At 42.8% G+C, this 22,651-nt stretch overlaps 5 protein-coding genes across 5 annotated transcripts; 4 read left to right on the forward strand and 1 right to left on the reverse strand.

Moving 5' to 3' along the window:
* Positions 1–493: 493 nt before the first annotated feature.
* Positions 494–2,530, reverse strand: LOC109412448 (carboxylesterase 5A). Its single transcript, XM_019686085.3, has 2 exons — positions 837–2,530; positions 494–774 (listed from the first exon to the last, which is right to left on the reverse strand). Exons 1-2 carry the CDS (start codon positions 2,351–2,353, stop codon positions 588–590), a joined length of 1,704 nt encoding a protein of 567 aa, XP_019541630.3. The 5' UTR covers positions 2,354–2,530; the 3' UTR covers positions 494–587.
* Positions 2,531–3,719: 1,189 nt separating this feature from the next.
* LOC109412449 (uncharacterized) lies at positions 3,720–7,782 on the forward strand. Its single transcript, XM_019686087.3, has 4 exons — positions 3,720–3,872; positions 3,933–5,560; positions 5,863–5,935; positions 6,115–7,782. Exons 1-4 carry the CDS (start codon positions 3,819–3,821, stop codon positions 7,744–7,746), a joined length of 3,387 nt encoding a protein of 1,128 aa, XP_019541632.2. The 5' UTR covers positions 3,720–3,818; the 3' UTR covers positions 7,747–7,782.
* A 28-nt stretch (positions 7,783–7,810) lies between these two features.
* On the forward strand, positions 7,811–9,687 carry LOC109430352 (juvenile hormone esterase-like). The gene is made up of 2 exons (XM_019706410.3): positions 7,811–7,962; positions 8,023–9,687. Exons 1-2 carry the CDS (start codon positions 7,903–7,905, stop codon positions 9,646–9,648), a joined length of 1,686 nt encoding a protein of 561 aa, XP_019561955.3. The 5' UTR covers positions 7,811–7,902; the 3' UTR covers positions 9,649–9,687.
* A 7,290-nt stretch (positions 9,688–16,977) lies between these two features.
* On the forward strand, positions 16,978–18,812 carry LOC109412453 (juvenile hormone esterase-like). Its single transcript, XM_019686090.3, has 2 exons — positions 16,978–17,059; positions 17,123–18,812. Exons 1-2 carry the CDS (start codon positions 17,000–17,002, stop codon positions 18,746–18,748), a joined length of 1,686 nt encoding a protein of 561 aa, XP_019541635.3. The 5' UTR covers positions 16,978–16,999; the 3' UTR covers positions 18,749–18,812.
* Positions 18,813–20,439: 1,627 nt separating this feature from the next.
* On the forward strand, positions 20,440–22,439 carry LOC109430310 (carboxylic ester hydrolase-like). The gene is made up of 2 exons (XM_029867081.2): positions 20,440–20,715; positions 20,775–22,439. The coding sequence occupies exons 1-2, from the start codon at positions 20,656–20,658 to the stop codon at positions 22,398–22,400; spliced, it is 1,686 nt and encodes a 561-aa protein (XP_029722941.2). The 5' UTR covers positions 20,440–20,655; the 3' UTR covers positions 22,401–22,439.
* The last annotated feature ends 212 nt before the right edge of the window (positions 22,440–22,651 follow it).

Consider the following 22,651-nt stretch of genomic DNA (forward strand, 5'->3'; position numbering starts at 1 on the left):
AAATAATAAAAATAAGAAAGACTGATTTTGAAGAACATCACATTGTTTTGTGTTCAGAAAAAATCTGATCAATTGGTAAATATTCCCTAAAATTTAGTCTCAACATATCGGGGTAACGCTTACCACATCGACTGACAGCTGCTGAGATCATAGCAGGCCACGACTCTTCCTCAATCTTCGGTCAGCGTTCGACCACGTCGGACGTATTGCAGTGTTTTTGGTAGCTGCGTTGGGCAATTCTCACCGAGAAACCATCAGCCGAATTCCCACAGATTCGACTCCGGACAAGAATTCCACAATGAATGCATATGTATATCGTTATGAAAATTGGAGAAAAAGTAGTAAACAAGTTGTAAAATCGGCGAAAATGTGCAAATATGACACTTTAGTGTAAAAGAACTTTATGAAAAAATGTATCCATTTGTTTGTGAAAACTTTATGATAAAAAAAATTAGAACCAGTTTGTAAAAATAATAATATTGCACATAGTAAAATAGTTCAACGTTTTATTCTTAAGATTTCCACCAAGAATACCGTTAACCTAGTAAATGATGATCCATTGCCATTTATATGCCAACAACTGTAAGTCACAGAAAAGGATTGGTTGCGTATTGATCTTGAAGACGATGCCACAGCACGAAGGTTTCGGAAGTCGATGCATCGGTTACCATCAGATTTTGTCCGATATCCATCATTGCAACACCATTGGAACTTTCTTGTATCGTTGGCCAAACCAAGTTCTGCAATAATGAATCAGAGCTGGGCGTCGGGTCACTGAAAAAATATAAATCTTATAATGTCCAATGCTCTTAATTTTTACAATAACAACGTCATACCTGTACTTAGCAAAGTTAGCCCACATTCGTACCATTCGATCGCTGACGGTGATCGCGTGACTTCCCGGTGGCACCTCAGCTCCCATTTCTTCCGCCAACTCGAAAAGATATGGAATCTCATCGACATGAATCGCACCAGGAAGTGTTATACCCAGTGATTTCTTGAATAAATTTAAATCTCCATCATACGAGAACTGGTAGTAGTAAACTGGTGCCAAACTCTGGGCGTGAACTTGAGCCGTGTAGTGTACCGGAAATAGGAATAGATGATCCCCGTAATATTTACTCCACTCGAAGAATAGGGGAAGCCCCAACTGTTGATTATTGAAGTAGTGTTGTTGGAATGCGCTGCTAACTGCTGAAGAAGCGGGGGATCCCGTATTGATGTTCCAGAAAAACGGCACGAACAGATCAGGATTGTTGTTGAACTGATCGAAAACAGTTTGATCTACCGCGAACTCAACCGTAGTGAAAAAGGAGCCCTCAAGATCATTGTATCCCATGAGAAAGGGAACCGTATGCTGCCGTGATCGCATCAGGCTCATTGGATCGGTTGTCAACGCTCTTGATTCAGGAGAGCTTGCTGGTTCCGTTGAAGGTGCAAAATCTAGTGGTCGCATGAATCGAGGAACCGGTATCGTTAGCAACGCTTCTTGGAATGGGATAAAGCTACTCGCTGGAAGAGTTCTAAGCTGGTCCACATAAACTGCGCTGTCGCTTGACAAACCGAAAATATTGGCAAATCTATCAGCGTAAAATTTTGGATTGGTTTGGAAGGCGAATGGTGCCAGTGCGGTTCCACTTTGAGCTATCGCTTTGTGGAACAGTCCGTTTGCCATGTCGGAAAGGTACAAAAAGTGTACCAATGAACCTCCAGCTGAGTTTCCAAATATAGTAACGTTGTCTGGATCACCACCATATGCAGCGATATTCCGTTGCACCCAACGTAACGCTTCAATACAGTCTTTAAGGCCCCAATTTCCTTGAGCATGCTCATCGTTAGTACTAAGAAAGCCCAATGCTCCAAGCCTGTAATTGATGGTTACAACTACTACACCTTCCCGGATTAACTTCTGCGGGTCGTAAACGTCCGAGTCTCCAGATCCAGAACTATAGGCACCACCATGCATCCAGACCATCACCGGACGTTGACCAATTAGCTCCGGAGAATACACATTCAGGTAGAGACAATCCTCATCACCTATAACCTCCAAGGTGAGCAGTTCGTACTGAGGACAGAAGGAACCGTGCTGGGCAGCATCCCGAACTCCACTCCATCCCGGGTGAGATACCGGGTTACGAAAGCGAAGATTTCCAACAGGAGGTTGCGCATAAGGGATGCCTTTGAAGGAGTAGTACGTGCAAAACAAACCGCACGATTCAACGGTACCTTGAATTTGCCCTGAAGGTGTAGTGATCGTTGGTCCACTCTGCGCGGATATTCCCGTGAGGGATATTGCAATAGCGAACAAGCAAAACGCGTTCATCTCTCTACGATTTGTAGGACAAACTGGCATATCTGTTCGATCAAATGTGGTCGATAGCTCTTACTTAACTAGCGATAAGATTGCACAGTGAGTTTTGTTTTCTTGGATCTACCTAAACCCGACAAGAGTAAGGCCGTTCAACCAGCAGAAAAGATGTCCACCGAAAATAATTCACACGGGGTTTTTGTTTCGCCGTTGGAGGACATTTTTACAATATGTAGGACTATATACCATTTAAAAAAGCACCTTCAAACCTCCATAACTTCTGAATCAATGCGCCAATATTGATGCCATATTTTTGCATGTCTGAAACGATATTTTATTAGGTTTGAATCAACCTAGTTTATTGTGTATTGTACCGCCATGAATGACTTATTAGCGAACTACAGAGTATTTGAATAACGATGAACGATGGGGAGTAAATAGAGCACGACGTCTGTTTGTTTGTATTCTAATGGTTTAACGTAAAAATTATCCAAAAAATTTGCATTTATCTAATTTTGATCAACAAAATTTGAACTGAATACATTTCTTTCCATTTGACGTCATGATAACACGAGTTCATGCTATAATTTTGCGAAAACTGCTTGGCACATTCAACTAACGATCAACCAAATTCCATTTGTTTTCCGCGATCCTTCTACCAGAGGCGCTAGTATTCGATTGCTTTGACGTTTGCAAGTGCAAGTGTTGCTGAATTATGCAAACGAAAATTACAGGCGATTTGTGTAGTAGTGTGCGTGTTAGACAAACGTCAAATCGACATCCATCATTGCCGACAGTGTCTCCACGTGGTTCTACTAACAGGTGGCAGTGTGCTCATGAAAAAGATACGGGCCAAAAGTTTTTAATGAATTTCCTCTAAGATTCACGTCTGTTTGTCTGTGTTATCATCATGTTAAGTTTCAAATTCATCAACAAAGCTACCAAAACATGCGTGTTCTATTCAAATAATCAAATTTATATAGTAGTGCCGCTGTAATCAGTTCTACTGCATTGAGAAGCTTATTTATATGGCCTTTTTGGGCTTCTTTAAAACAGAAAATTTTATTATTGTTCAGATAAACCGTCTGGCTCAAATCTCATTTGAGCTATATGGCAGACGCGGAACCATAACCATCATCACAGGATTACGATGTTGATAGGCCAAACTTTTTGAACTGTGTAGCATTACCGGCTACCGTCAAGCTCGCGTGACCTGCACATTATGACGGTTGTTGCTCTGATACACAAATCAGATGATAAGACTTTTACTTCTGGAAAATCCGTTTCATTTACCACTTCGATAATCGATTCCATTTACCCCCTGCATACGACATTCGTCAAGGCAGGTGAAGCCTTATTAGTCAAAATAAAATTTCTTTGACGTTGCTGAACTTATCTCGAATATTCACCTAAAATTCAGCTCATTCTTGAAACCGAAAATGCTTCCAACCTATAAATACAGGTTTGATAATGAACGCAGAGTTCAGTTGCATTTTCAACATTCGAGAAAATGCTGAAGCTCGTAACAATACTGCTATTGGCGGTGGCCGCCGCCAGGTCTGAGGTAAGTTTTTTGGAGATGATACTCTTCCGAAAACTCGGCTAAAGCTTTGCAATGTTACAGGACAGACCAATCATTACGACCCAGGGAGGTCAAATTCAGGGTGTAACATCCAGCTGCGGTCTGTTTTGCAGCTACTTCTCATTCATGGGTATTCCATATGGTGAACCACCAGTAGGAGAACTCAGATTCCGCAACACTGTTAAACATCGAGGCTGGCAAGGTGTCAAGGACGGAAGCGAACATCGTCCATCGTGTCCGTCAGGTGCTTTGGTCGGAGATGGTTATGATGGAGACGAAGACTGTCTGTTCTTAAACGTCTACACTCAGAATATAATCGGTTCACGACCAGTTATGGTTTGGATCCATGGCGGATCATTCTCTGGAGGTTCTGGAGATTCCTGGATCTACGGTCCAGATCATCTCGTCCAGGAGAATGTGGTCATCGTTACCATTAACTACCGATTGGGTCTTCTGGGATTCTTCAGCACTGGCGATGAACACGCCCAAGGAAACTGGGGTATGAAGGATTGCGTTGAAGCCCTGCGATGGGTACGCGATAATATTGCGGCTTTTGGTGGCGATCCCAATAATGTGACCGTATTTGGAGAGAGCGCTGGTGGTGCAGCTGTTCATTATCTGGTTCTATCACCGATGGCCACCGGGTTGTTCCACAAAGCTATGATCCAATCTGGAACTGCTTTATCTCCATGGGCATTCCAGTATAACCCAAGAGAAATGTCGCAGCATGTGGCAAACACTTTCGGATATCCAACCAACGACAATGCTGAATTGACTCGCTTGCTTCGGTACACTCCTAAAGGAGAGTTCGTAAGGTTACAGCAAGGATGGTCTGATATTCCAATTCCACGAGGATTCAAACCATTTGAATTTGTACCTACAGCAGAACCAGTGAATTCGCCAGAACCAACATTCCTCACACAACGACCAATCGACCTGATGAATGCAGGAAACTTCAATAAGATGCCTATGGTATTCGGATACACCGATGCGGAGTCACTATTCATGATTCACGAGCATACAATTGATTCAACGGTGTGGAACGAGTTCACCCGCAACCCACAGTTCTTTGTCCCGCATTACTGGAGAATTACGCCTGGTACCGCTGCATCAAATGGCGTTAGTCAAGGATTCCGTGATTTCTACTGGCAAGATCGTCCTCTTGGCCCAGACATCATGCTCGAGTGGACTAGATTCCACACTGATCAACAGTTCATCTACCCTATTGACAAAACAATCCGGCTGACCGCGCAACACAACACAGCAGCAACATACTACTACCAGTTCAGCTTCGATGGAGACTTGAATTTGGTGAAACGCCTTCTTCTGCTTAGCGACTGGCCTGGTGCAGTTCATGCGGACGAACTCCCGTACATGTGGTCTATGACTAACCTTCCGATTACTCCAATTTTGCCTGGCAATCCTGCGTTGGCTGTACGTAGTCGCGTGGTACGTTTGTGGACCAACTTTGCACTTCACAGCAATCCGACGCCCAATTCGGACAGCAACTTGCAGAACGTTATTTGGGCTCCAATTCAAAATCAGAATATGGCTTTCTTGGATATTAACGCAAACTTGGTCGCCACTCATTATCCCAACCAAGCCCGTCTCAACACCTGGTACGACTTGGAGAGCCGTTATGCCAATGGGCCGTTTGAATATCCAATGACGTAAATAAAGTATGTGTGAGCGAATATGTAGACATAAAATAAAATCTGTTTTTAGCTTTAATTAATCTATAGATCTTTCTTGATGACTGCCCGCCCCCCGTCGGAAATGCCGATAACGAATTTTTATCTACGTACCTACAAAAACACAATAAGCCCTAATCGACGCACAATTGTTAATCTTTAAGTTTGGGAATTAGTACCCATTGATTCGTTTAATCTAATCTGCAAACATCGGCTGACTGCTGGACAGTGTATAAATAGCAGTAGTCGGCCGTCACTATGCTCAACATTTACTGACCTTTTTTCAACAGGATGTTCAAGATTGTGCCAATCTTGGCGCTGGCTGTCGCCACAGCCAGCGTGCAGGCGGATCCGGTAAGTAGCATCAACATCTTCAAAATTTCGAAAAAAAAATCACTATTTCAGTTTTTGTGTGTGTGCTTAAATGGCTATATTAAAACTGATCGGAGATCGTCCTACACTACTAGTCAGCGAAATTAGAATTCACGAATGTTCAACAGCTAAATCACAAAATCAAATTTCATTTGTTACAGGCCCGCCCTATTGTCACCACCCGCGGAGGTCAAATCCAGGGCGTGACCTCTAGCTGCGGTTTATTCTGCAGTTATTTTTCATTTATGGGTATCCCGTACGCGGAACCACCGGTAGGAGATCTTCGCTTCCGCAATACGGTTCCTCATCGCGGATGGACCGGAGTAAAGGACGGAAGCGAACACCGAGCCCAATGTCCATCGAGCAGCTTCTTCGGAGATGGGTACTCAGGAGACGAAGACTGCCTGTTCTTAAATGTTTACACCCAGCAGGTCGTTGGATCCCGACCCGTAATGGTATGGATTCACGGAGGATCCTTCTCGGGAGGATCGGGTGATTCCTTCATCTACGGTCCCGATCATTTGGTGCAACAAAATGTAGTAATTGTAACCATCAACTATCGTTTGGGTGTTCTGGGATTCTTCAGCACAGGTGATCATCATGCTCAGGGTAATTGGGGTATGAAGGATTGTGTAGAAGCTCTACGTTGGATACGAGACAATATTGCTGCATTCGGTGGAGATCCAAACAACGTGACGATCTTCGGCGAGAGTGCTGGGGCTGCTGCTGTTCATTACCTTGTACTGTCTAGAATGGCGTCTGGATTGTTCCACAAAGCCATTGCTCAATCTGGTACTGCACTTGTTCCATGGGGTTTCCAGTATAACCCACAAGAAATGAAACAGTACATTGCCGAAAAGTTTGGTTATCCAGCTAACGACAATGCTGAACTGGTGCGACGTCTGCGCAACACACCAAAGGGCGATTTCGTAAACCTTCAACAGGGATGGACTGATATTGCAATCCCCCGCGGCTTCCGACCATTCGATTTCGTCCCAACTGCCGAACCTGTCAACTCCCCTGAACCAACCTTCCTAACCGAACGTCCAATTGATATTCTGAAGGCCGGAACCTTCAATCACGTCCCCTTTATCATCGGATATAACGATGCGGAATCGCTCTTCATGGTTCATGAACATCGCATCGATTCAACCGTATGGAATGAGTTCACCAGAAATCCCGACTTTTTCGTACCACACTACTGGAATATACCGCGAAACAGTCCAGCAGCCACAGCTGTTAGTCAAGCATTCCGGAATCTATATTGGCAAGATCGACCTCTTGGACCAGATATCATGTTGGAATGGACCAAATTCCACACCGACCAACAGTTCACTTACGCCTGCGATAAAGCTGCTCGGTTAACTGCGCAGAGTAATACAGCGCCTACATACTATTACAAGTTTAGCCAAGACGGTGATCTTAACCTAGTTAAACGTGTTACATTGCTAACTGCCTGGCCGGGAGCTATGCATGCCGATGAACTGCCATATTTATGGTCTATGACGAATTTTGCAGTATCACCTATTCTACCCAACAACCCAGCAGTCACTGTCCGTAATCGCATGGTTCGAATGTGGACAAATTTCGCCATTACGGGAAGTCCAACCCCCAACTCCGATAATAATCTGCAGAATGTCAATTGGGCGCCCTTCACTCCGCAAAACATGGCGTTCCTGGAAATCAATGGATCTCTGCTACCCGGTACCAACCCGAATAGTGACAGACTGGATACCTGGTACCACTTGGAAGAACAGTATGCCAACAACCCGTTCTATTATCCGTGGCAGTGAACAGCAATACGAATAAATCAATACTCAAATCACAAAGTTGTTTTCATTATTGCATGACTTTTGCAAACTTTATCTTATCGAAGAAATGATCCAATCTGCATAGGATTTCCCTAGTCTATAAAAACCCCCCGCGTCAATTAGATATCATTCATAAGCATGTTTAAGCTATTAGCGTTAGTTTTGCTGGCAGTTTCCGTTTGTTGGGGGCAAGATGCGGTGAGTTTGTACTAGTTTTTCATAACTTGACGATTGAACTATTCATTTTTTTTTTCGTAGAATCGGCCCATTATTACCACTACTGGAGGCCAAGTACAGGGAATAACTGCCAGTTGTGGCTTATTCTGCAGTTATTTTCAATTCAATGGCATACCGTATGCAGAACCTCCAGTATCCGATCTGAGATTCCGAAATCCTGTGCCACATCGTGGATGGTCCGGCGTTCGAGATGCTACTGAACATGGGGACAACTGCCCAGCACTCAGTCCTCTTAGTGACCACTCTGGCAGTGAAGATTGCTTGTTCATCAATGTGTATACACAGAACATTATCGGTTCTCGGCCAGTTATGGTGTGGATTCATGGAGGTGCCTTTGTGCTAGGTTCGGGAGATTCTAGGATGTATGGACCAGATCATCTCGTCCAGGAAAATGTAGTTGTCGTTTCCTTCAACTACCGGCTTGGTATTCTGGGATTCTTCAGCACTGGTGATACACACGCACAAGGCAATTGGGGTGCAAAAGATTGTGTCGAGGCTCTGAGATGGGTGCGCGACAATATTGCAGCTTTTGGTGGTGATCCCAACAACGTGACAATCTTTGGTGAAAGTGCAGGTGGAGTACTAGTACATTATCTAGTATTATCTCCAATGGCGACCGGATTATTCCACAAGGCAATCGCTCAATCTGGAACTGCCTTAGTTCCATGGGGATTCCAGTACAACGTACGGGAAATGGCACATAGCATTGCAGATGCTTTCGGTTATACTCACGAAAGTGAAGAACTCACTCGACTTCTGCGATATACTCCTATAGGAGATTTCATAGCTCTTCAAAGATCAATGACCGATATCCCAATTCCTCGTGGATTTAAGCCTTTCGAATATGTCCCAAGTGCTGAACCAGTAAACTCTCCAGAGCCAACTTTCCTCACTCAACGCCCAATTGAAAGTCTCCTCTCTGGAGCGTACAATCACGTACCGATGATGATAGGCTACACGAGTGCTGAAAGTCTTTTCATGGTCCGCGAACATCTTCTGGATTCCACCGTTTGGAATGAATTCTCTCGCAATCCACAATTCTTTGTACCGCACTTTTGGAATATTCCGGCCAACACTCCAGAATCAAGCGCAGTCAGTCAAGCATTCCGTGATTTCTATTGGCAAGATCGTTCCCTAGGACCAGACATTATGGTGGAATGGACTCAATTCCACACCGATCAACAATTTCTCTATGCCGTCGATAAAACGGTTGTCCTAACGGCCGAACGGAACACTCAACCCACATACTATTACAAGTTTAGTTTCGAAGGTGATCTCAATCTGATGAAGCGAATGCTGTTACTAACTGACTTCCCAGGAGCAGTCCACGCAGATGAACTAGCCTATCTGTGGTCCATTACGAATTTGCCTGTTTCACCTATCCTACCAAGCAATCCGGCAAACCTTGTTCGACAACGAATGGTTCGGCTTTGGACCAATTTTGCCATCACTGGACAACCAACACCAAACTCGGATACGAACCTGCAGAACATCAATTGGGCCCCAGTTCAGGGGAGCGACATGACATATCTGGATATTGGAGATAATTTGATAGTGACACAAAACCCCAACCAAGCACGCATCAACCTGTGGAGAGATTTGGAAGATCGATACGCTAATGATCCATTCTTCTACCCCTACTCGTAACAGTCTTGGCATGCAATAAAGGTGATATAATCAATAGCATTATTTGTCCGTTATTCATAAATTACACCATGCTACTCTCAAAATTCATCGTATACACACTAAAACCACTTAGCACTAAAATGTGTAAGACACGCTCGTAACTGCATAATTCTCAGACCACGCAAAAATGTTTAACTCTTACACAGTCACGAAATCAGTTCCTGCGTCCGCAAAGTCGTAAAATTTGCCATAATTCTTGTAAGGGGCCGGAACCCATGTTAAGCAAAGTGCTAAAATTTACGTCCTATCGAAAGCAAAGCTTATCAGCAGTGGCGATTCCCTAACCACAAATCTACCTGTTCAACGAATGTAAATTCTTGAATTTTCTCAACAAACTGGCTTGTAATTTGTAGAAAATGACGAGAATAGCCGTTTCCGTCCATTTGCAATTTGATTCTGATCCTGAATTCTTCGCAATTGCAAATTTTAGGGTCGTTGAACAGGTAAAAAGTGAGGTTACGAGACGCCACTGCTTATCAGCGCTATTTGTTTAGTTTTTTTTTTCTGTGTGTGAGCATTTATAATAACAAAAAGAACAGAAACAATCGGTCCTTAAATCGTCTATTTTTGGAACAGGATGAACATAGGAGCATAGGCGGAAAAAGGGTACTCATACCCTACCACAGTTTTACTAGCAACCTAGGTGAACCAAAAAATATAGACATTTCGCATCTAGAAGAGTGTTGTACAAGCTGATTTTATGAATGTGTCCAGGGGGGGCAAAATAAATATAAGAGAGCCAAATTATATCGGATACGCTACTGGAAAATATGACTGCAAAACTGTGGACTAGCCTAAGGGGAGAACACTGTGAAAATGAGAGCACCTCTGAAATTTTCACAGTAACGCTTAGGTAACTGCTCGAATTCATCCAAACTAGTTCATTTTCATTGACCCGATCGCGCTGTTGTATTTTGTACAACACGTTGAAAAAACCTCGCTTTTTGTACTCAGCATTAGTGTGGTGCTGATGGTGGAGGTCAACCGCGCGAGTTACGGAAGGTTACATGCAACACTCTCTAGTTTGGCATTAGTGCCAGATAATCACATTTTGACATAGATGGGAGAGAACGGGAGGAATCATTCGAAATTTTGAGCAACACTTTAGGCACAGTTTTTTTTCCCTCGTAAAATCTGATTGGCACCTAGAGGCTAACAGTTCTATGAACTTGTTTACATGCATTGAATTTATGACCAAGTTACGGCAGATGTACTTTTGAAATAATTTCGAGATTATAGCAGGCTGTCAGCGCGAGCGGCTACGTTTTCAAAACTGCCTCATGTTTTCTTTGCTCCGCGGCCGGCCAAATTGGGAAACGGCTGGTGGTGCTATGCCTTCTGAAAATGTAACCTCGGGAAGGGCTTGCAAACTGATCTTCGGTGTTCTACATATTTTCACAGAGAAACAGACGTAGCACTTAGAACAAATTATATTAAAAATCATCCGAACCCTGAAGTTCCCCTGTTGCTGACATTTGGTCCCTCCCTCCGGCAGATACGTCCCGAAATACGACTGAACCCTGAAGTGTTGATCAGACCGAACACTGTTGATGATACCTTCAGTAGTAGCACAGTAGTACTTAATTTAATACGTGGTTAAGGTGATACGAGACACCGTGTTATTTTGCTATCTTCGGTCTTTTTTATCAGCATTATTCTCGAAACTTTAACGATGTAGATCTCTAACTCCAGTGACCTGATCCAACTGAAAACTAAGTCGATTGTTCATCACATGTATACAAACGATCGATTTTCCAGCTCATTCCATGCAGAAGAACTCGAGATTTGCATCTTCAAAGTTTGAGAGCAACGCCACAGACAAACAGACGTAACACTTCGAATATTTTTCGATTCAAATCATAGTCACGGCGAATATGTTGCCCAATGCTAAAAGGACTATGTTTGGCCGACCATCAACTAGGTGGTGGTAGTGAGCAAACGTCAAACTCGAACAAAAACTATGCGAGCGCCACGGTTGGGCAGTTGGCCAACTATCAAATTTTGAAAAAGACCGTTTAATCGGTGTACGATGGGAATTATCAGAGTGTTACGTCTGTTTGTCTGTGGCAACGCCATAAAACGTTTCGCTGATTGTACACAGAAACACGCATACAGTCAGGATTCGTTACACACGGTGCCACCTAGGGCAATTTAGACTTCAAACATGTTGAAAATTCAAAGCTCCCGTATGTTCATTACAATCCTTGGTGCAAAATTTGAGTCCTGTCAAATTTTTAGCCGTTTCGGTGGCAAAATAGGCTTATATGGGATTTACTATGGAGAATTTAAAAAAAAGGTTCTCCCCGTTGTAGAGCATTCACACATGGATGAAGTCTTAAGTCAAAGTCAAAGTCAAATAGAATTCTTCAAATCTCAATGATGAATGTTGCCGAAGACCGGAACTTATTTCGCCAATCGACAAAAAAGATGTTCAACAAAATCTCACTCGCATGCGCATCTTCATACAGGATGTCCTGCAAGGTGTGCAAGAAGGTAACACGCATACTATGATTGCGTGTCAAGCGTGTCGATCGAGCTGTAGTCTTCCGTTCAAGCATGCATAAATGAACATTGATTAATAACCCTTGTCTCGGAAGTCGAAACGAGTTGCGATCTTCTGCAACATTCGCCATTGAGATCTGAAGAATTCAATTTGACTTTGACCCTATAACTTCTTCCATGTGTAAATGCCCTGCAGCGTGGAGAACCTTTTTTAAAAATGCTCCATAGTAATTTCCATATAAACCTATTTTGCTTTTGGGCCACCATTAACCCTCGGGCAGTCGCGTCTTTGACTACCTGTAGCGACGCCGCGCTCACGCTGTGTACCACAAGCGTGCATTTTCCATGGTGCGTGTACTCAGTACACGACGTGACCGCTCCCGGTTTAAATCACCACTGAAATGGCTGAAAATAGTTTTGCACCTATGATTGTAATGAACAAACGGGAGCTTTGAGTGTTTAACATGTTTAAACTCTGAACTGCCCTATGCCACCCACTTTATGACCACCGCAATTCCTCTGTTGTCTTTCAACTAACTCAGTTCATTTTTTGGAAGGTACCTACTTAGCTTATGATAGGTATGTTGCAAATACACACGAAAAATGAGCTCAATCGGATGTAAGAGAGCCGAAAAATTGCGATGGGCGTAAAGTTCCAACCACCGTCTTCAGCGAATCGTGACTGAATGATGGATTTACCCACGGTCTTCTATTTTCACCGAGTTGATTCTTTGTTTCTTCTACGCAAATGCGGCCACTGTTTGGGTTCATTCAAATATTACGTACCTAACGCAAAATTTGACAATTTTAGACCCCCTCCTTCTCCCACTTAACAACTTTTGTATGGGACATTTTGGAATTTTGCATGAAGCGTAACACAGCACTAGACCACCGCCCTCCCCCCCCCCCTCCTAAGCGTTACGTAATATTTGAACGAACCCTTTGCACAAAATGACACATTCATGAACATCCAGCGACCGAATATTCACTGGATGTTCACCGGATCTCGCGAGCAGTGATTTTTGTCAACACGACCCGCAGTCACCGTTCCACATCTTGCTGTTCGTTGCCGTGTGACGTCATCGTGAACAAGTTCATATGGATTATTTTGTTTTGCAAAATGAACTTGTCAACGATGACGTCACACGCCACTTTCGGTCACTGAATGCTCATGAATGTGTCATTTTGTGTAAATAGTGCCCACATTTTCAGAAGAAAAGAAGAAGTAACCCGGTGAAAAAGAAGACCACGGATAAATAAGTCCATGGGGGAAGGGATGATAGTTCTCGTTTTAGAGAGCGAATAATGGTTCTTAAGCCTGACTTTTGAGCACGCTTTTGAGCCTGGACTGTCTCATACTAGGAAGAAAAATGTCGCCGTACCATGATTTATTTCAAATTTATTCAATGACGCCACGGCAAGCCTTGTCGCTTCAACATGGGTAACTCTCGCTGAGATCGGCCCACTATTTACACCTTGTCTTCAAAAATGTTTAAGGTGCCGATTTTCTGAATGTCCTCGCTAAAAAGTAAGGAAAATGCATTTGGTTACTCAAGTTGAGAGCCACAATATTTTTTTTTTTGCAATTTCTCATCGTAATAGGCTGTTTTCCCTCACGCAAATCTGACAGGAAAAGGCCTACTTTCCCACATCAAATTAGCAGTGCGGTAATGGTTCATTACAGCACTGATTTGCGTTGCGTAATGAACCATTACAGCACTGTTTTCAGTTTTGATGAACTTCTTCATGCTGTCTGGACGCAGGTTTGAAAATTTGTGACAAGTGCACAGCATAACCTGCTATGATCACACTTTCTTAAACATGGCTCTGAACATCAGTGTGGAGTTTGATGAAAAAGTTTTGTTTAAAAATATCCTCAAGTCTTGCCTCAAGTAGTAATTTATGAAATTGCAAAAAACGTTGTACGAAACTCGGTGCAGAACTCGATTTTTACAGCACTCATCGTAATGTAAATGTACGACTCGTGCTGTAAAAATCCTCATTCTGCACCTTGTTGCGTAAACTACTATTGCAGACCCCTCGATTTTGGTCAAATAATGGTGGCTCATTTAACCGTTATATCTCGAAAGTAGCCACGTTTTCTGCATACATTTCCATGCGCACCGGCAACGACATGCAAAAGCACTCGAGTTTACGCCTCGGCACGTGCCGCAAAATTTATGCAAATCGGAGGTTAGTTTCCGTCGGTGAGTGTTTCTCAATGATGCGGGCATTGCTTTTACAACTTTTTTAGTGTTTTGAAAAGCTTAATGGCCCGTTTACATATTTGCTAATTCTACGCGACAGTTCATTTTCGAGCAGTATTGGCGTCAATTTAGCGCAATGTAAACACTTTTTAGCAGACAATAAAATTAGCATGACAAAATCAGAAGCTTCTGAATTTGGTGCTAAAACTAGTGGACAATAATGAGGATATTAGATTGTCCGACACAATTAGCATCATGTAAACGGTCTGCTAGACGAATTGTCAGCTAATTATGCCATCACGCCAATTTTATTGGCAGATAGGGAAGTGTTTACATTACTATAGTTTGGTACCAACACAGTCGGACAATTTATTGTCCCAGATTTAGCAGCTAAATATTTAGCGGCAATGTAAACGATACTAGCGTGGAAGAAATTGTCCGACAGAATATTGTCACGCATTATTATCACATATGTAAACGGGCCATAAACCTTTAGCTTTTCATTAGTGGGTTTAGATTTTAAATTCGTGTGCTGCATTTATGTAAATGGCCGGCACCGGGCCCAGTGCGCAAAAGTGGCATGGTTTACAAAACGGCAGATAACTTATGAAAGAAGAAAAAGACATCTCTATTTTTTTGATATGTTATGTATAAATGTCTCAGCTTTCAATTGATGCAAAAATTTTAAAAATCGGTGGTTGCCATTGGTGAAAAAAAAATGTTTTGGTATAAAAATTCAAGATGGCGGCCAAAATCAATATGGCCGACCCAACTTTTTATTATTGTAAATAGTTGCTCTATCTTACCTCGTTTCAACAACAATTCATTTTGCGGCGGTTTTTTTGAGAAACTTTCGAGTTATAACGGTTCAAATGAGCCACCATTTGACCAAAATCGAGGGGTCTGCAAAAATTGTTGAGGCTCTAACTAACGAGGGGTCCATCAATTTGAGTAACCAAATGTATTTTCCTTCCTTTCGCGAGGACTTTCAGAAAATCGGCAACATAAACATTTTTGAAGACAAGGTGTAAATAGTGGGCCGGTCTAAGCAAGAATTACCCATATCTGGAATGCAGCCCCGATGCACCGCAATGATTGACAATAACAAGAAAAACTATGAAAGTAAAAAGTAGGTGATTTTATCGTTTCCTGTGATTCTTCCAAGAGATGACTGTGTACGTGTAGACTAGACTAGAAAAGTGATCTTATTTGAACTATTGTTTATTCTTCAACCACTTAACCTAATATACAGCTCTTTTGTCCACTAAGGCACTGCGATTCCAATTGGCAGCTGCACATACACTTTGTACAGCACCTAAGTGTATTCTATTCTAATTCTACTATATCGAATTGGTTGCCTTTACGCTGCTGTCACTTTTCTACTCTGTCCATGGTAGAATGATGAGCACGAGGGAGCTGGCATCGAGCCCATGACCATCCACTGATTAAGTTAACGGGTCCCGGCATCTCTTTAAACTAGAGAGTAGTTTTTTTTTTTTTCTGTAATTATCACCAAGTACGCTATGTGATGGCGCAAGTATTATCAACTCACACTAGATGATCGAAAATTTTAACACTTTTAGGCCGTGAATATGAGAGTTGTAATACGGCGTCCTTGGTGATAATTGTAGTAGAAACGCTACCCTACAATAGCCTACAAGTTTGCCGAACATCACATTGGAGTAATAAAATCTGAACGAGTTATATTGCGACATTTTAGGTACCAAAATAAAATTCAAAAAATCTGAAAAAATCAAAGCGGCTCAGAAAAAAGTGCTCTTTCGTATAAAATCAAGAAATCACTACATTTTTCAAAATTTAGAAACCTTATTTAGTGGATTTTCAAATTCTCACAGAAGTCGAAACATTAATGAGAAACCCTATAGACAAATAAGACGAACGACGATTGTCATGCGAGTCAAAACATTCTTGGGTAGGGTCGTTCAACACTCAGGCTTTTGTAACGTTGATGTGTGCAAATAAAGTCATCAACTCTCTATTATGTGCGGTGAACTTCTTCTTGGCGTGGCGTCCCCACTGAAAATGCTTCTAAGGTGTGCTAGGTATGAGCACTTTCACAGTTATTAAGTGAGAGCTTCCTCTACCAATGACCGTCTTTGTATATATATACCGTATGGCAGGCACGAAAATACTCTATGCCAAGGAAGTCAATTTCCTTTACGAAAATTTCCTGGAGCGACCGGAAATCGAACCCGTCACCCTCAGCATGGTCAAGCTGAATACCCACGCCTGTACAGATGTGGCTATAGGGGCCCGGTGAGATTAGAATCCGAGGTGTATCGAAAATGGACGAATACAACAAGTATGACAGACTGCTAGACAACAATCCTGCATGCAAAGAAGTTGATCACTGCTTTTTTGGCTGGTGTAAAGCAGAAGCTGTAGCAGAGGAAAACGACAATCACTACTTAAAACAATCATTATTTATATCAACGATTCGTTCTATTTTCAATGGTAGTTAAAGGCAATATAAATACATCAAAATTAAAAGTATCTTTATCTTATCGAAAAATGAGTCAATCTGCATAGGATTTCCCTAGTCTATAAAAACCAACCGCGTCAATTGATTACTATTAATAAGCATGTTGAAGCTGGTGGCATTAGTATTTCTGACCATTTCTCTATGTTTTGGTCAAGATGGGGTAAGTAAATTTCGTTTATTCTTCATAGCTATTTAGATGATTAAATTGTCCTCAACTTCGTAGACCAGACCTATCATTACCACTACCGGTGGTCAAGTGCAAGGAATAACAGCTAGCTGTGGCCTGTTCTGCAGCTACTTTCAATTTAACGGTATACCCTACGCGGAACCTCCAGTATCCGATCTGAGATTCCGAAATCCTGTGCCACATCGTGGATGGTCCGGCGTTCGAGATGCTAGTGAACATGGAGACAATTGCGCAGCACTCAGTCCTCTTAGTGAACACTCAGGCAGTGAGGATTGCTTGTTCATCAATGTGTATACGCAGAATATTATCGGTTCTCGACCGGTTATGGTGTGGATTCATGGAGGTGGATTTGTACTAGGTTCGGGAGATTCTAGAATATACGGACCGGATCATCTAGTCCAGGAAAATGTAGTTGTCGTTTCCTTCAACTACCGGCTTGGTATTCTGGGATTCTTCAGCACTGGTGATACCCACGCACAGGGCAATTGGGGTGCAAAGGACTGTGTCGAGGCTCTGAGATGGGTTCGTGACAATATTGCAGCTTTCGGTGGTGATCCCAACAACGTGACAATCTTTGGTGAAAGTGCAGGTGGAGTACTAGTACATTTTCTTGTATTATCTCCAATGGCGACCGGATTATTTCACAAAGCAATCGCTCAATCTGGAACTGCCTTAGTTCCATGGGGATTCCAGTACAACGTACGGGAAATGGCACATAGTATTGCCGATGCTTTCGGTTATACACACGAAAGTGAAGAACTCACTCGACTTCTGCGATATACTCCTATTGGCGATTTTATAGCTCTTCAAAGATCACTTACCGACATTCCAATTCCCCGTGGATTTAAGCCTTTCGAATATGTTCCAAGTGCTGAACCAGTAAACTCTCCAGAGCCTACCTTCTTCACTCAACGTCCAATTGAAAGTCTCCTCTCTGGAGCGTACAATCACGTTCCGATGATGATAGGCTACACGAGTGCTGAAAGTCTTTTCATGGTCCGAGAACATATTCTAGATTCCACTGTTTGGAATGAATTCTCCCGCAATCCGCAATTCTTTGTGCCACACTTTTGGAACATCCCGGGCAACACTCCAGAATCAAGTGCGGTCAGCCAAGCATTCCGTGATTTCTATTGGCAAGACCGTTCTCTTGGGCCAGACATTATGGTGGAATGGACTCAATTTCACACCGATCAACAATTCCTCTATGCCGTCGACAAAACAGTTGTCCTAACGGCCGAACGGAACACCCAACCCACTTACTATTACAAATTTAGCTTCGAAGGTGATCTCAATCTAATTAAGCGATTGCTGTTACTAACCGATTTGCCAGGAGCAGTCCACGCAGATGAATTAGCGTATTTGTGGTCCATAACAAATATACCCGTATCACCCATCCTACCGAGCAATCCGGCAAACCTTGTTCGACAACGAATGGTTCGGCTTTGGACCAATTTTGCCATCACTGGACAACCAACACCAAATTCGGATACGGACCTGCAGAACATCCATTGGGCCCCAGTTCAGGGTAGCGACATGACCTATCTAGATATTGGAGACAATTTGATAGTGACACAAAACCCCAACCAAGCACGCATCAACCTGTGGAGAGATTTGGAAGATCGATACGCTAATGATCCATTCTTCTACCCCTATTCGTAATAGTTGTATCATGAAATAAATTAAGTCCAGATTGGGTTGCCTCTGAGGTGTATTTACATAGTAATCAATAGTATCATTTATCCGTAAATCATTTGTTTCTTCCAAAAAAGATTGTCTTCATGACGATAATACTTAGCGAACACGTTACCTCCATAATACTTGGTTTCCAGTTGTAGCTCTCCAACATCGGTCACGTTCAATGCTCACCAGATCACGTTCTACCTGGTCCGCCCATCGTATTCTCTACACTGCACGTCCTAGGTTCTTCAGTAGATCTACTCTCCGATGCGGTTGCTCTTGATGAAATTGAGAGATCGCTCATTCCACGTACCGAGTTTCCAATAGCAAGTAATGTTCCGTCGTTGGGGTCATTGCCATTGGTTGTGGTTCGTATTATTCTGTTGCTAATTGGCTGTTGCAGTTAGAACCATTCCCTGACACTTGGACGTCGATCAGCCGCCCCTAACATGGGGAAAAGACGCTCCTGGAGAACAGACGCTCAGGTTGCAGAAACAAACCTCCCTTCCCTGTCAACCTACGACCAAAGTTCAACCGGGGTTGGTTACCTGATTTTCCCTAAGGTTGCTCGCAGTCCTGCCTGTGCCACGCGGAGGTAGAGATAGGAGTTGCTACCCAAGTAACCAGTAAGCATTTAAAATAGCATTCCTTCAGCATTATAGTAGCCTTTACGACAAGGCGTTTAATGCTAATTAGCCGTATATGCGCCTATAGTGCTACCTCACAGCAGGTTTTGGCAAAATAACGGGCTGTCTTAGTGCTATCCCTTCAGGAACGTCGTGACGAAATGTCAAAGAAGCGTAACGCCTCGTCGAGCAAAAAAAAAAATAGATTGACGTCTGCTGCTTCTCGTTCTCTCAGCCTGCTTCCCCGCTTCATCATCCTTCCATATTCCAGCCGGTGCTAGGTGGAACTTTTTTGCTGATTTTTGTAGTGATGTAGGTTTGAACTTACGATCCGGAGATTGATTAATCGTATCTGCTTCGGATTCTGTTGCTCCTGATCCACGATGCTAAAGTTGTTCCGGTGGCGTGCGTTGATTTAATCGCCAATATAAAGAATGATTCGATAACAGCTTCAGATTCAACATCCGAAACTTGTTTTCATTGAGATATTTCATTGTGGTAGAGCATTACGATCCCTTCTTTTAAATATCTGTGGAATGAGATTGTTTCTTTCCTCTTTCAAACAATCCTATGATCCACCAAAGCATTCACCTATTCGGCACATATTTTGCGACGAAATGATAAATGATGATTTTTTGATGGACAAGTTCCCAATCCAATCCAGCTGCAGTAATGTTTTCTTTGGTGCTTTTGGATGAGTAGGGGAAAATGAAGAATCAAAAAAGATGCACAAATTTGTAAACAGAAGCATAGGCTCTGTCAGAGAGAGACAAAATGTGTTGCCAAATGCGTAACATATCTCCTAACCTTTTTGCTCCTAGCATTTAAAGAGCAGTTGAAAAACATTCTGTATGCTCCTAAGTGAAACCACTTCAAGCAGTTGAAATGCTAATTAACAGCCGAAAGCTTTTGAACAGCACAGCTTATGCTAACTCAAGGCAGCTATGCATTCGAACTGCTTATGTAGGGCAGCAAGCAGTTTAAATGCGTAATACGGGCTGATACACGGCTTATTCAAATGCTTAGTGGTTACCTGGGTAGTATCTCAATGGGATCTGTCTTGCGCGAATTACCCAGCCTTTACCGTGCCAAAAAAGCAACATCATTTGCACCAAAAATGCATTCTACTTTCATTCGTGGTAAAAGGAGTTATAAATAAATCAATACTAAAAGTATCTTTATCTTATCGAAAAAGATTGGATCTGTATGGGATTTTTCTAGTCTATAAAAACCTATCGCGTCAATTGATTACTATTAATAAGCATGTTAAAGCTATTGGCATTAGTGTTTCTGACAATTTCTCTATGTTTTTGTCAAGATGTGGTAAGTAAATTTTGTCTATTGCTCATAGATGGATGATTACATTGCCTTTAACTTTATAGACCAGACCAATCATTACCACCACTGGTGGTCAAGTGCAAGGAATAACAGCCAGCTGTGGCTTATTCTGCAGCTACTTTCAATTTAACGGCATACCCTATGCGGAACCTCCAGTATCCGATCTGAGATTCCGAAATCCTGTGCCACATCGTGGATGGTCCGGCGTTCGAGATGCTAGTGAACATGGAGCGAACTGTCCAGCGCTTAGTATACTCAGTGAATACTCGGGTAGTGAGGATTGTTTGTTCATCAACGTATATACGCAGAACATCATCGGTTCTCGACCAGTGATGGTTTGGATCCATGGAGGTGCCTTCGTATTAAGCTCGGGTGACTCAGGGCGATATGGCCCGGATCATTTAGTTCAGGAAAATGTGGTTGTCGTCTCCTTCAACTACCGCCTCGGTATTCTAGGATTTTTCAGCACTGGTGATACACACGCACAGGGCAATTGGGGTGCAAAAGACTGTGTCGAGGCCCTGAGATGGGTTCGTGATAATATTGCGGCTTTCGGTGGTGATCCTAACAATGTGACAATCTTTGGTGAAAGTGCAGGTGGAGTACTGGTACACTATCTAGTGCTATCTCCAATGGCGACCGGCTTATTCCATAAGGCAATTGCTCAATCTGGAACTGCCTTAGTTCCATGGGGGTTCCAGTACAATGCACGAGAAATGGCAAGAAACATTGCAGATGCCTTCGGTTATCCACATGACAGTGCAGAACTTACTCAACTCCTAAGATATACCCCAATAGGAGATTTCATTGCTCTTCAAAGGTCGATCACGGATATTCCAATTCCTCGTGGGTTTAAGCCCTTCGAGTATGTTCCAAGTGCTGAACCGGTAAACTCTCCAGAGCCAACCTTCCTTACTCAACGCCCAATTGAAATTTCACAATCTGGAGTATACAATCACGTTCCAATAATGATTGGCTACACGAGTGCTGAAAGCCTTTTTATGGTTCGTGAGCACCTTTTGGATTCAACTGTGTGGAACGAATTCACCCGTAACCCGCAATTCTTCGTACCGCACTTTTGGAACATCCCAGCTAACACTCCAGAATCGAATGCAGTCAGCCAAGCGTTCCGCAACTTCTACTGGCAGGATCGTGCGCTTGGACCAGATATTATGCTGGAGTGGACAGAATTCCACACCGATCAACAGTTCATCTACGCCGTTGACAAATCGGTTGCTCTTACAGCTGAACGAAACTCCCAACCAACTTTCTATTACCAATTTAGTTTCGACGGTGATCTCAATTTAATGAAGCGAAGGCTGTTGCTAACTGACTTCCCAGGGGCAGTCCACTCTGACGAATTAGCCTATTTGTGGTCTATGACAGATCTACCCATATCACCTATTTTACCAAGCAATTCAGCTAACATTGTTCGACAGCGAATGGTTCGGCTTTGGACCAACTTTGCCATCACTGGACATCCAACACCAAATTCCTATACGGACCTACAAAACATCCACTGGGCTCCAGTTCAGGGAAGCGACATGACATATCTGGACATTGGAGACAATTTGATAGTGACACGACACCCTAACCAGGCACGTATAAACCTGTGGAGAGATTTGGAGGAACGATATGCGAATGATCCATTTTTCTACCCCTACTCGTAAGAGCCATGAGAGGAAATAAACACAGCACTGTTGAGATATTATTTTGACATTATTTTATTGTTTATCCTGGCTTTGCTCACGTGCAAAAAGAGGCAGCTTTTACAAATCAAACGCATTTGTTTACGAATTTTGAAGATTGGGGCTCTTAAAACGCCGGCCATTTTTGCAGCCATATTTGTATTCTCTGAAGTTTCTCCTTAATTATGTATGCTTTCAGGCCAGTACTAAGCCCAGTACTACAGGCCCCGGCA

The sequence above is a fragment of the Aedes albopictus genome, chromosome 1 (genome assembly GCF_035046485.1).
Source record: "Aedes albopictus strain Foshan chromosome 1, AalbF5, whole genome shotgun sequence".
NCBI classification, from domain to species: domain Eukaryota; kingdom Metazoa; phylum Arthropoda; class Insecta; order Diptera; family Culicidae; genus Aedes; species Aedes albopictus.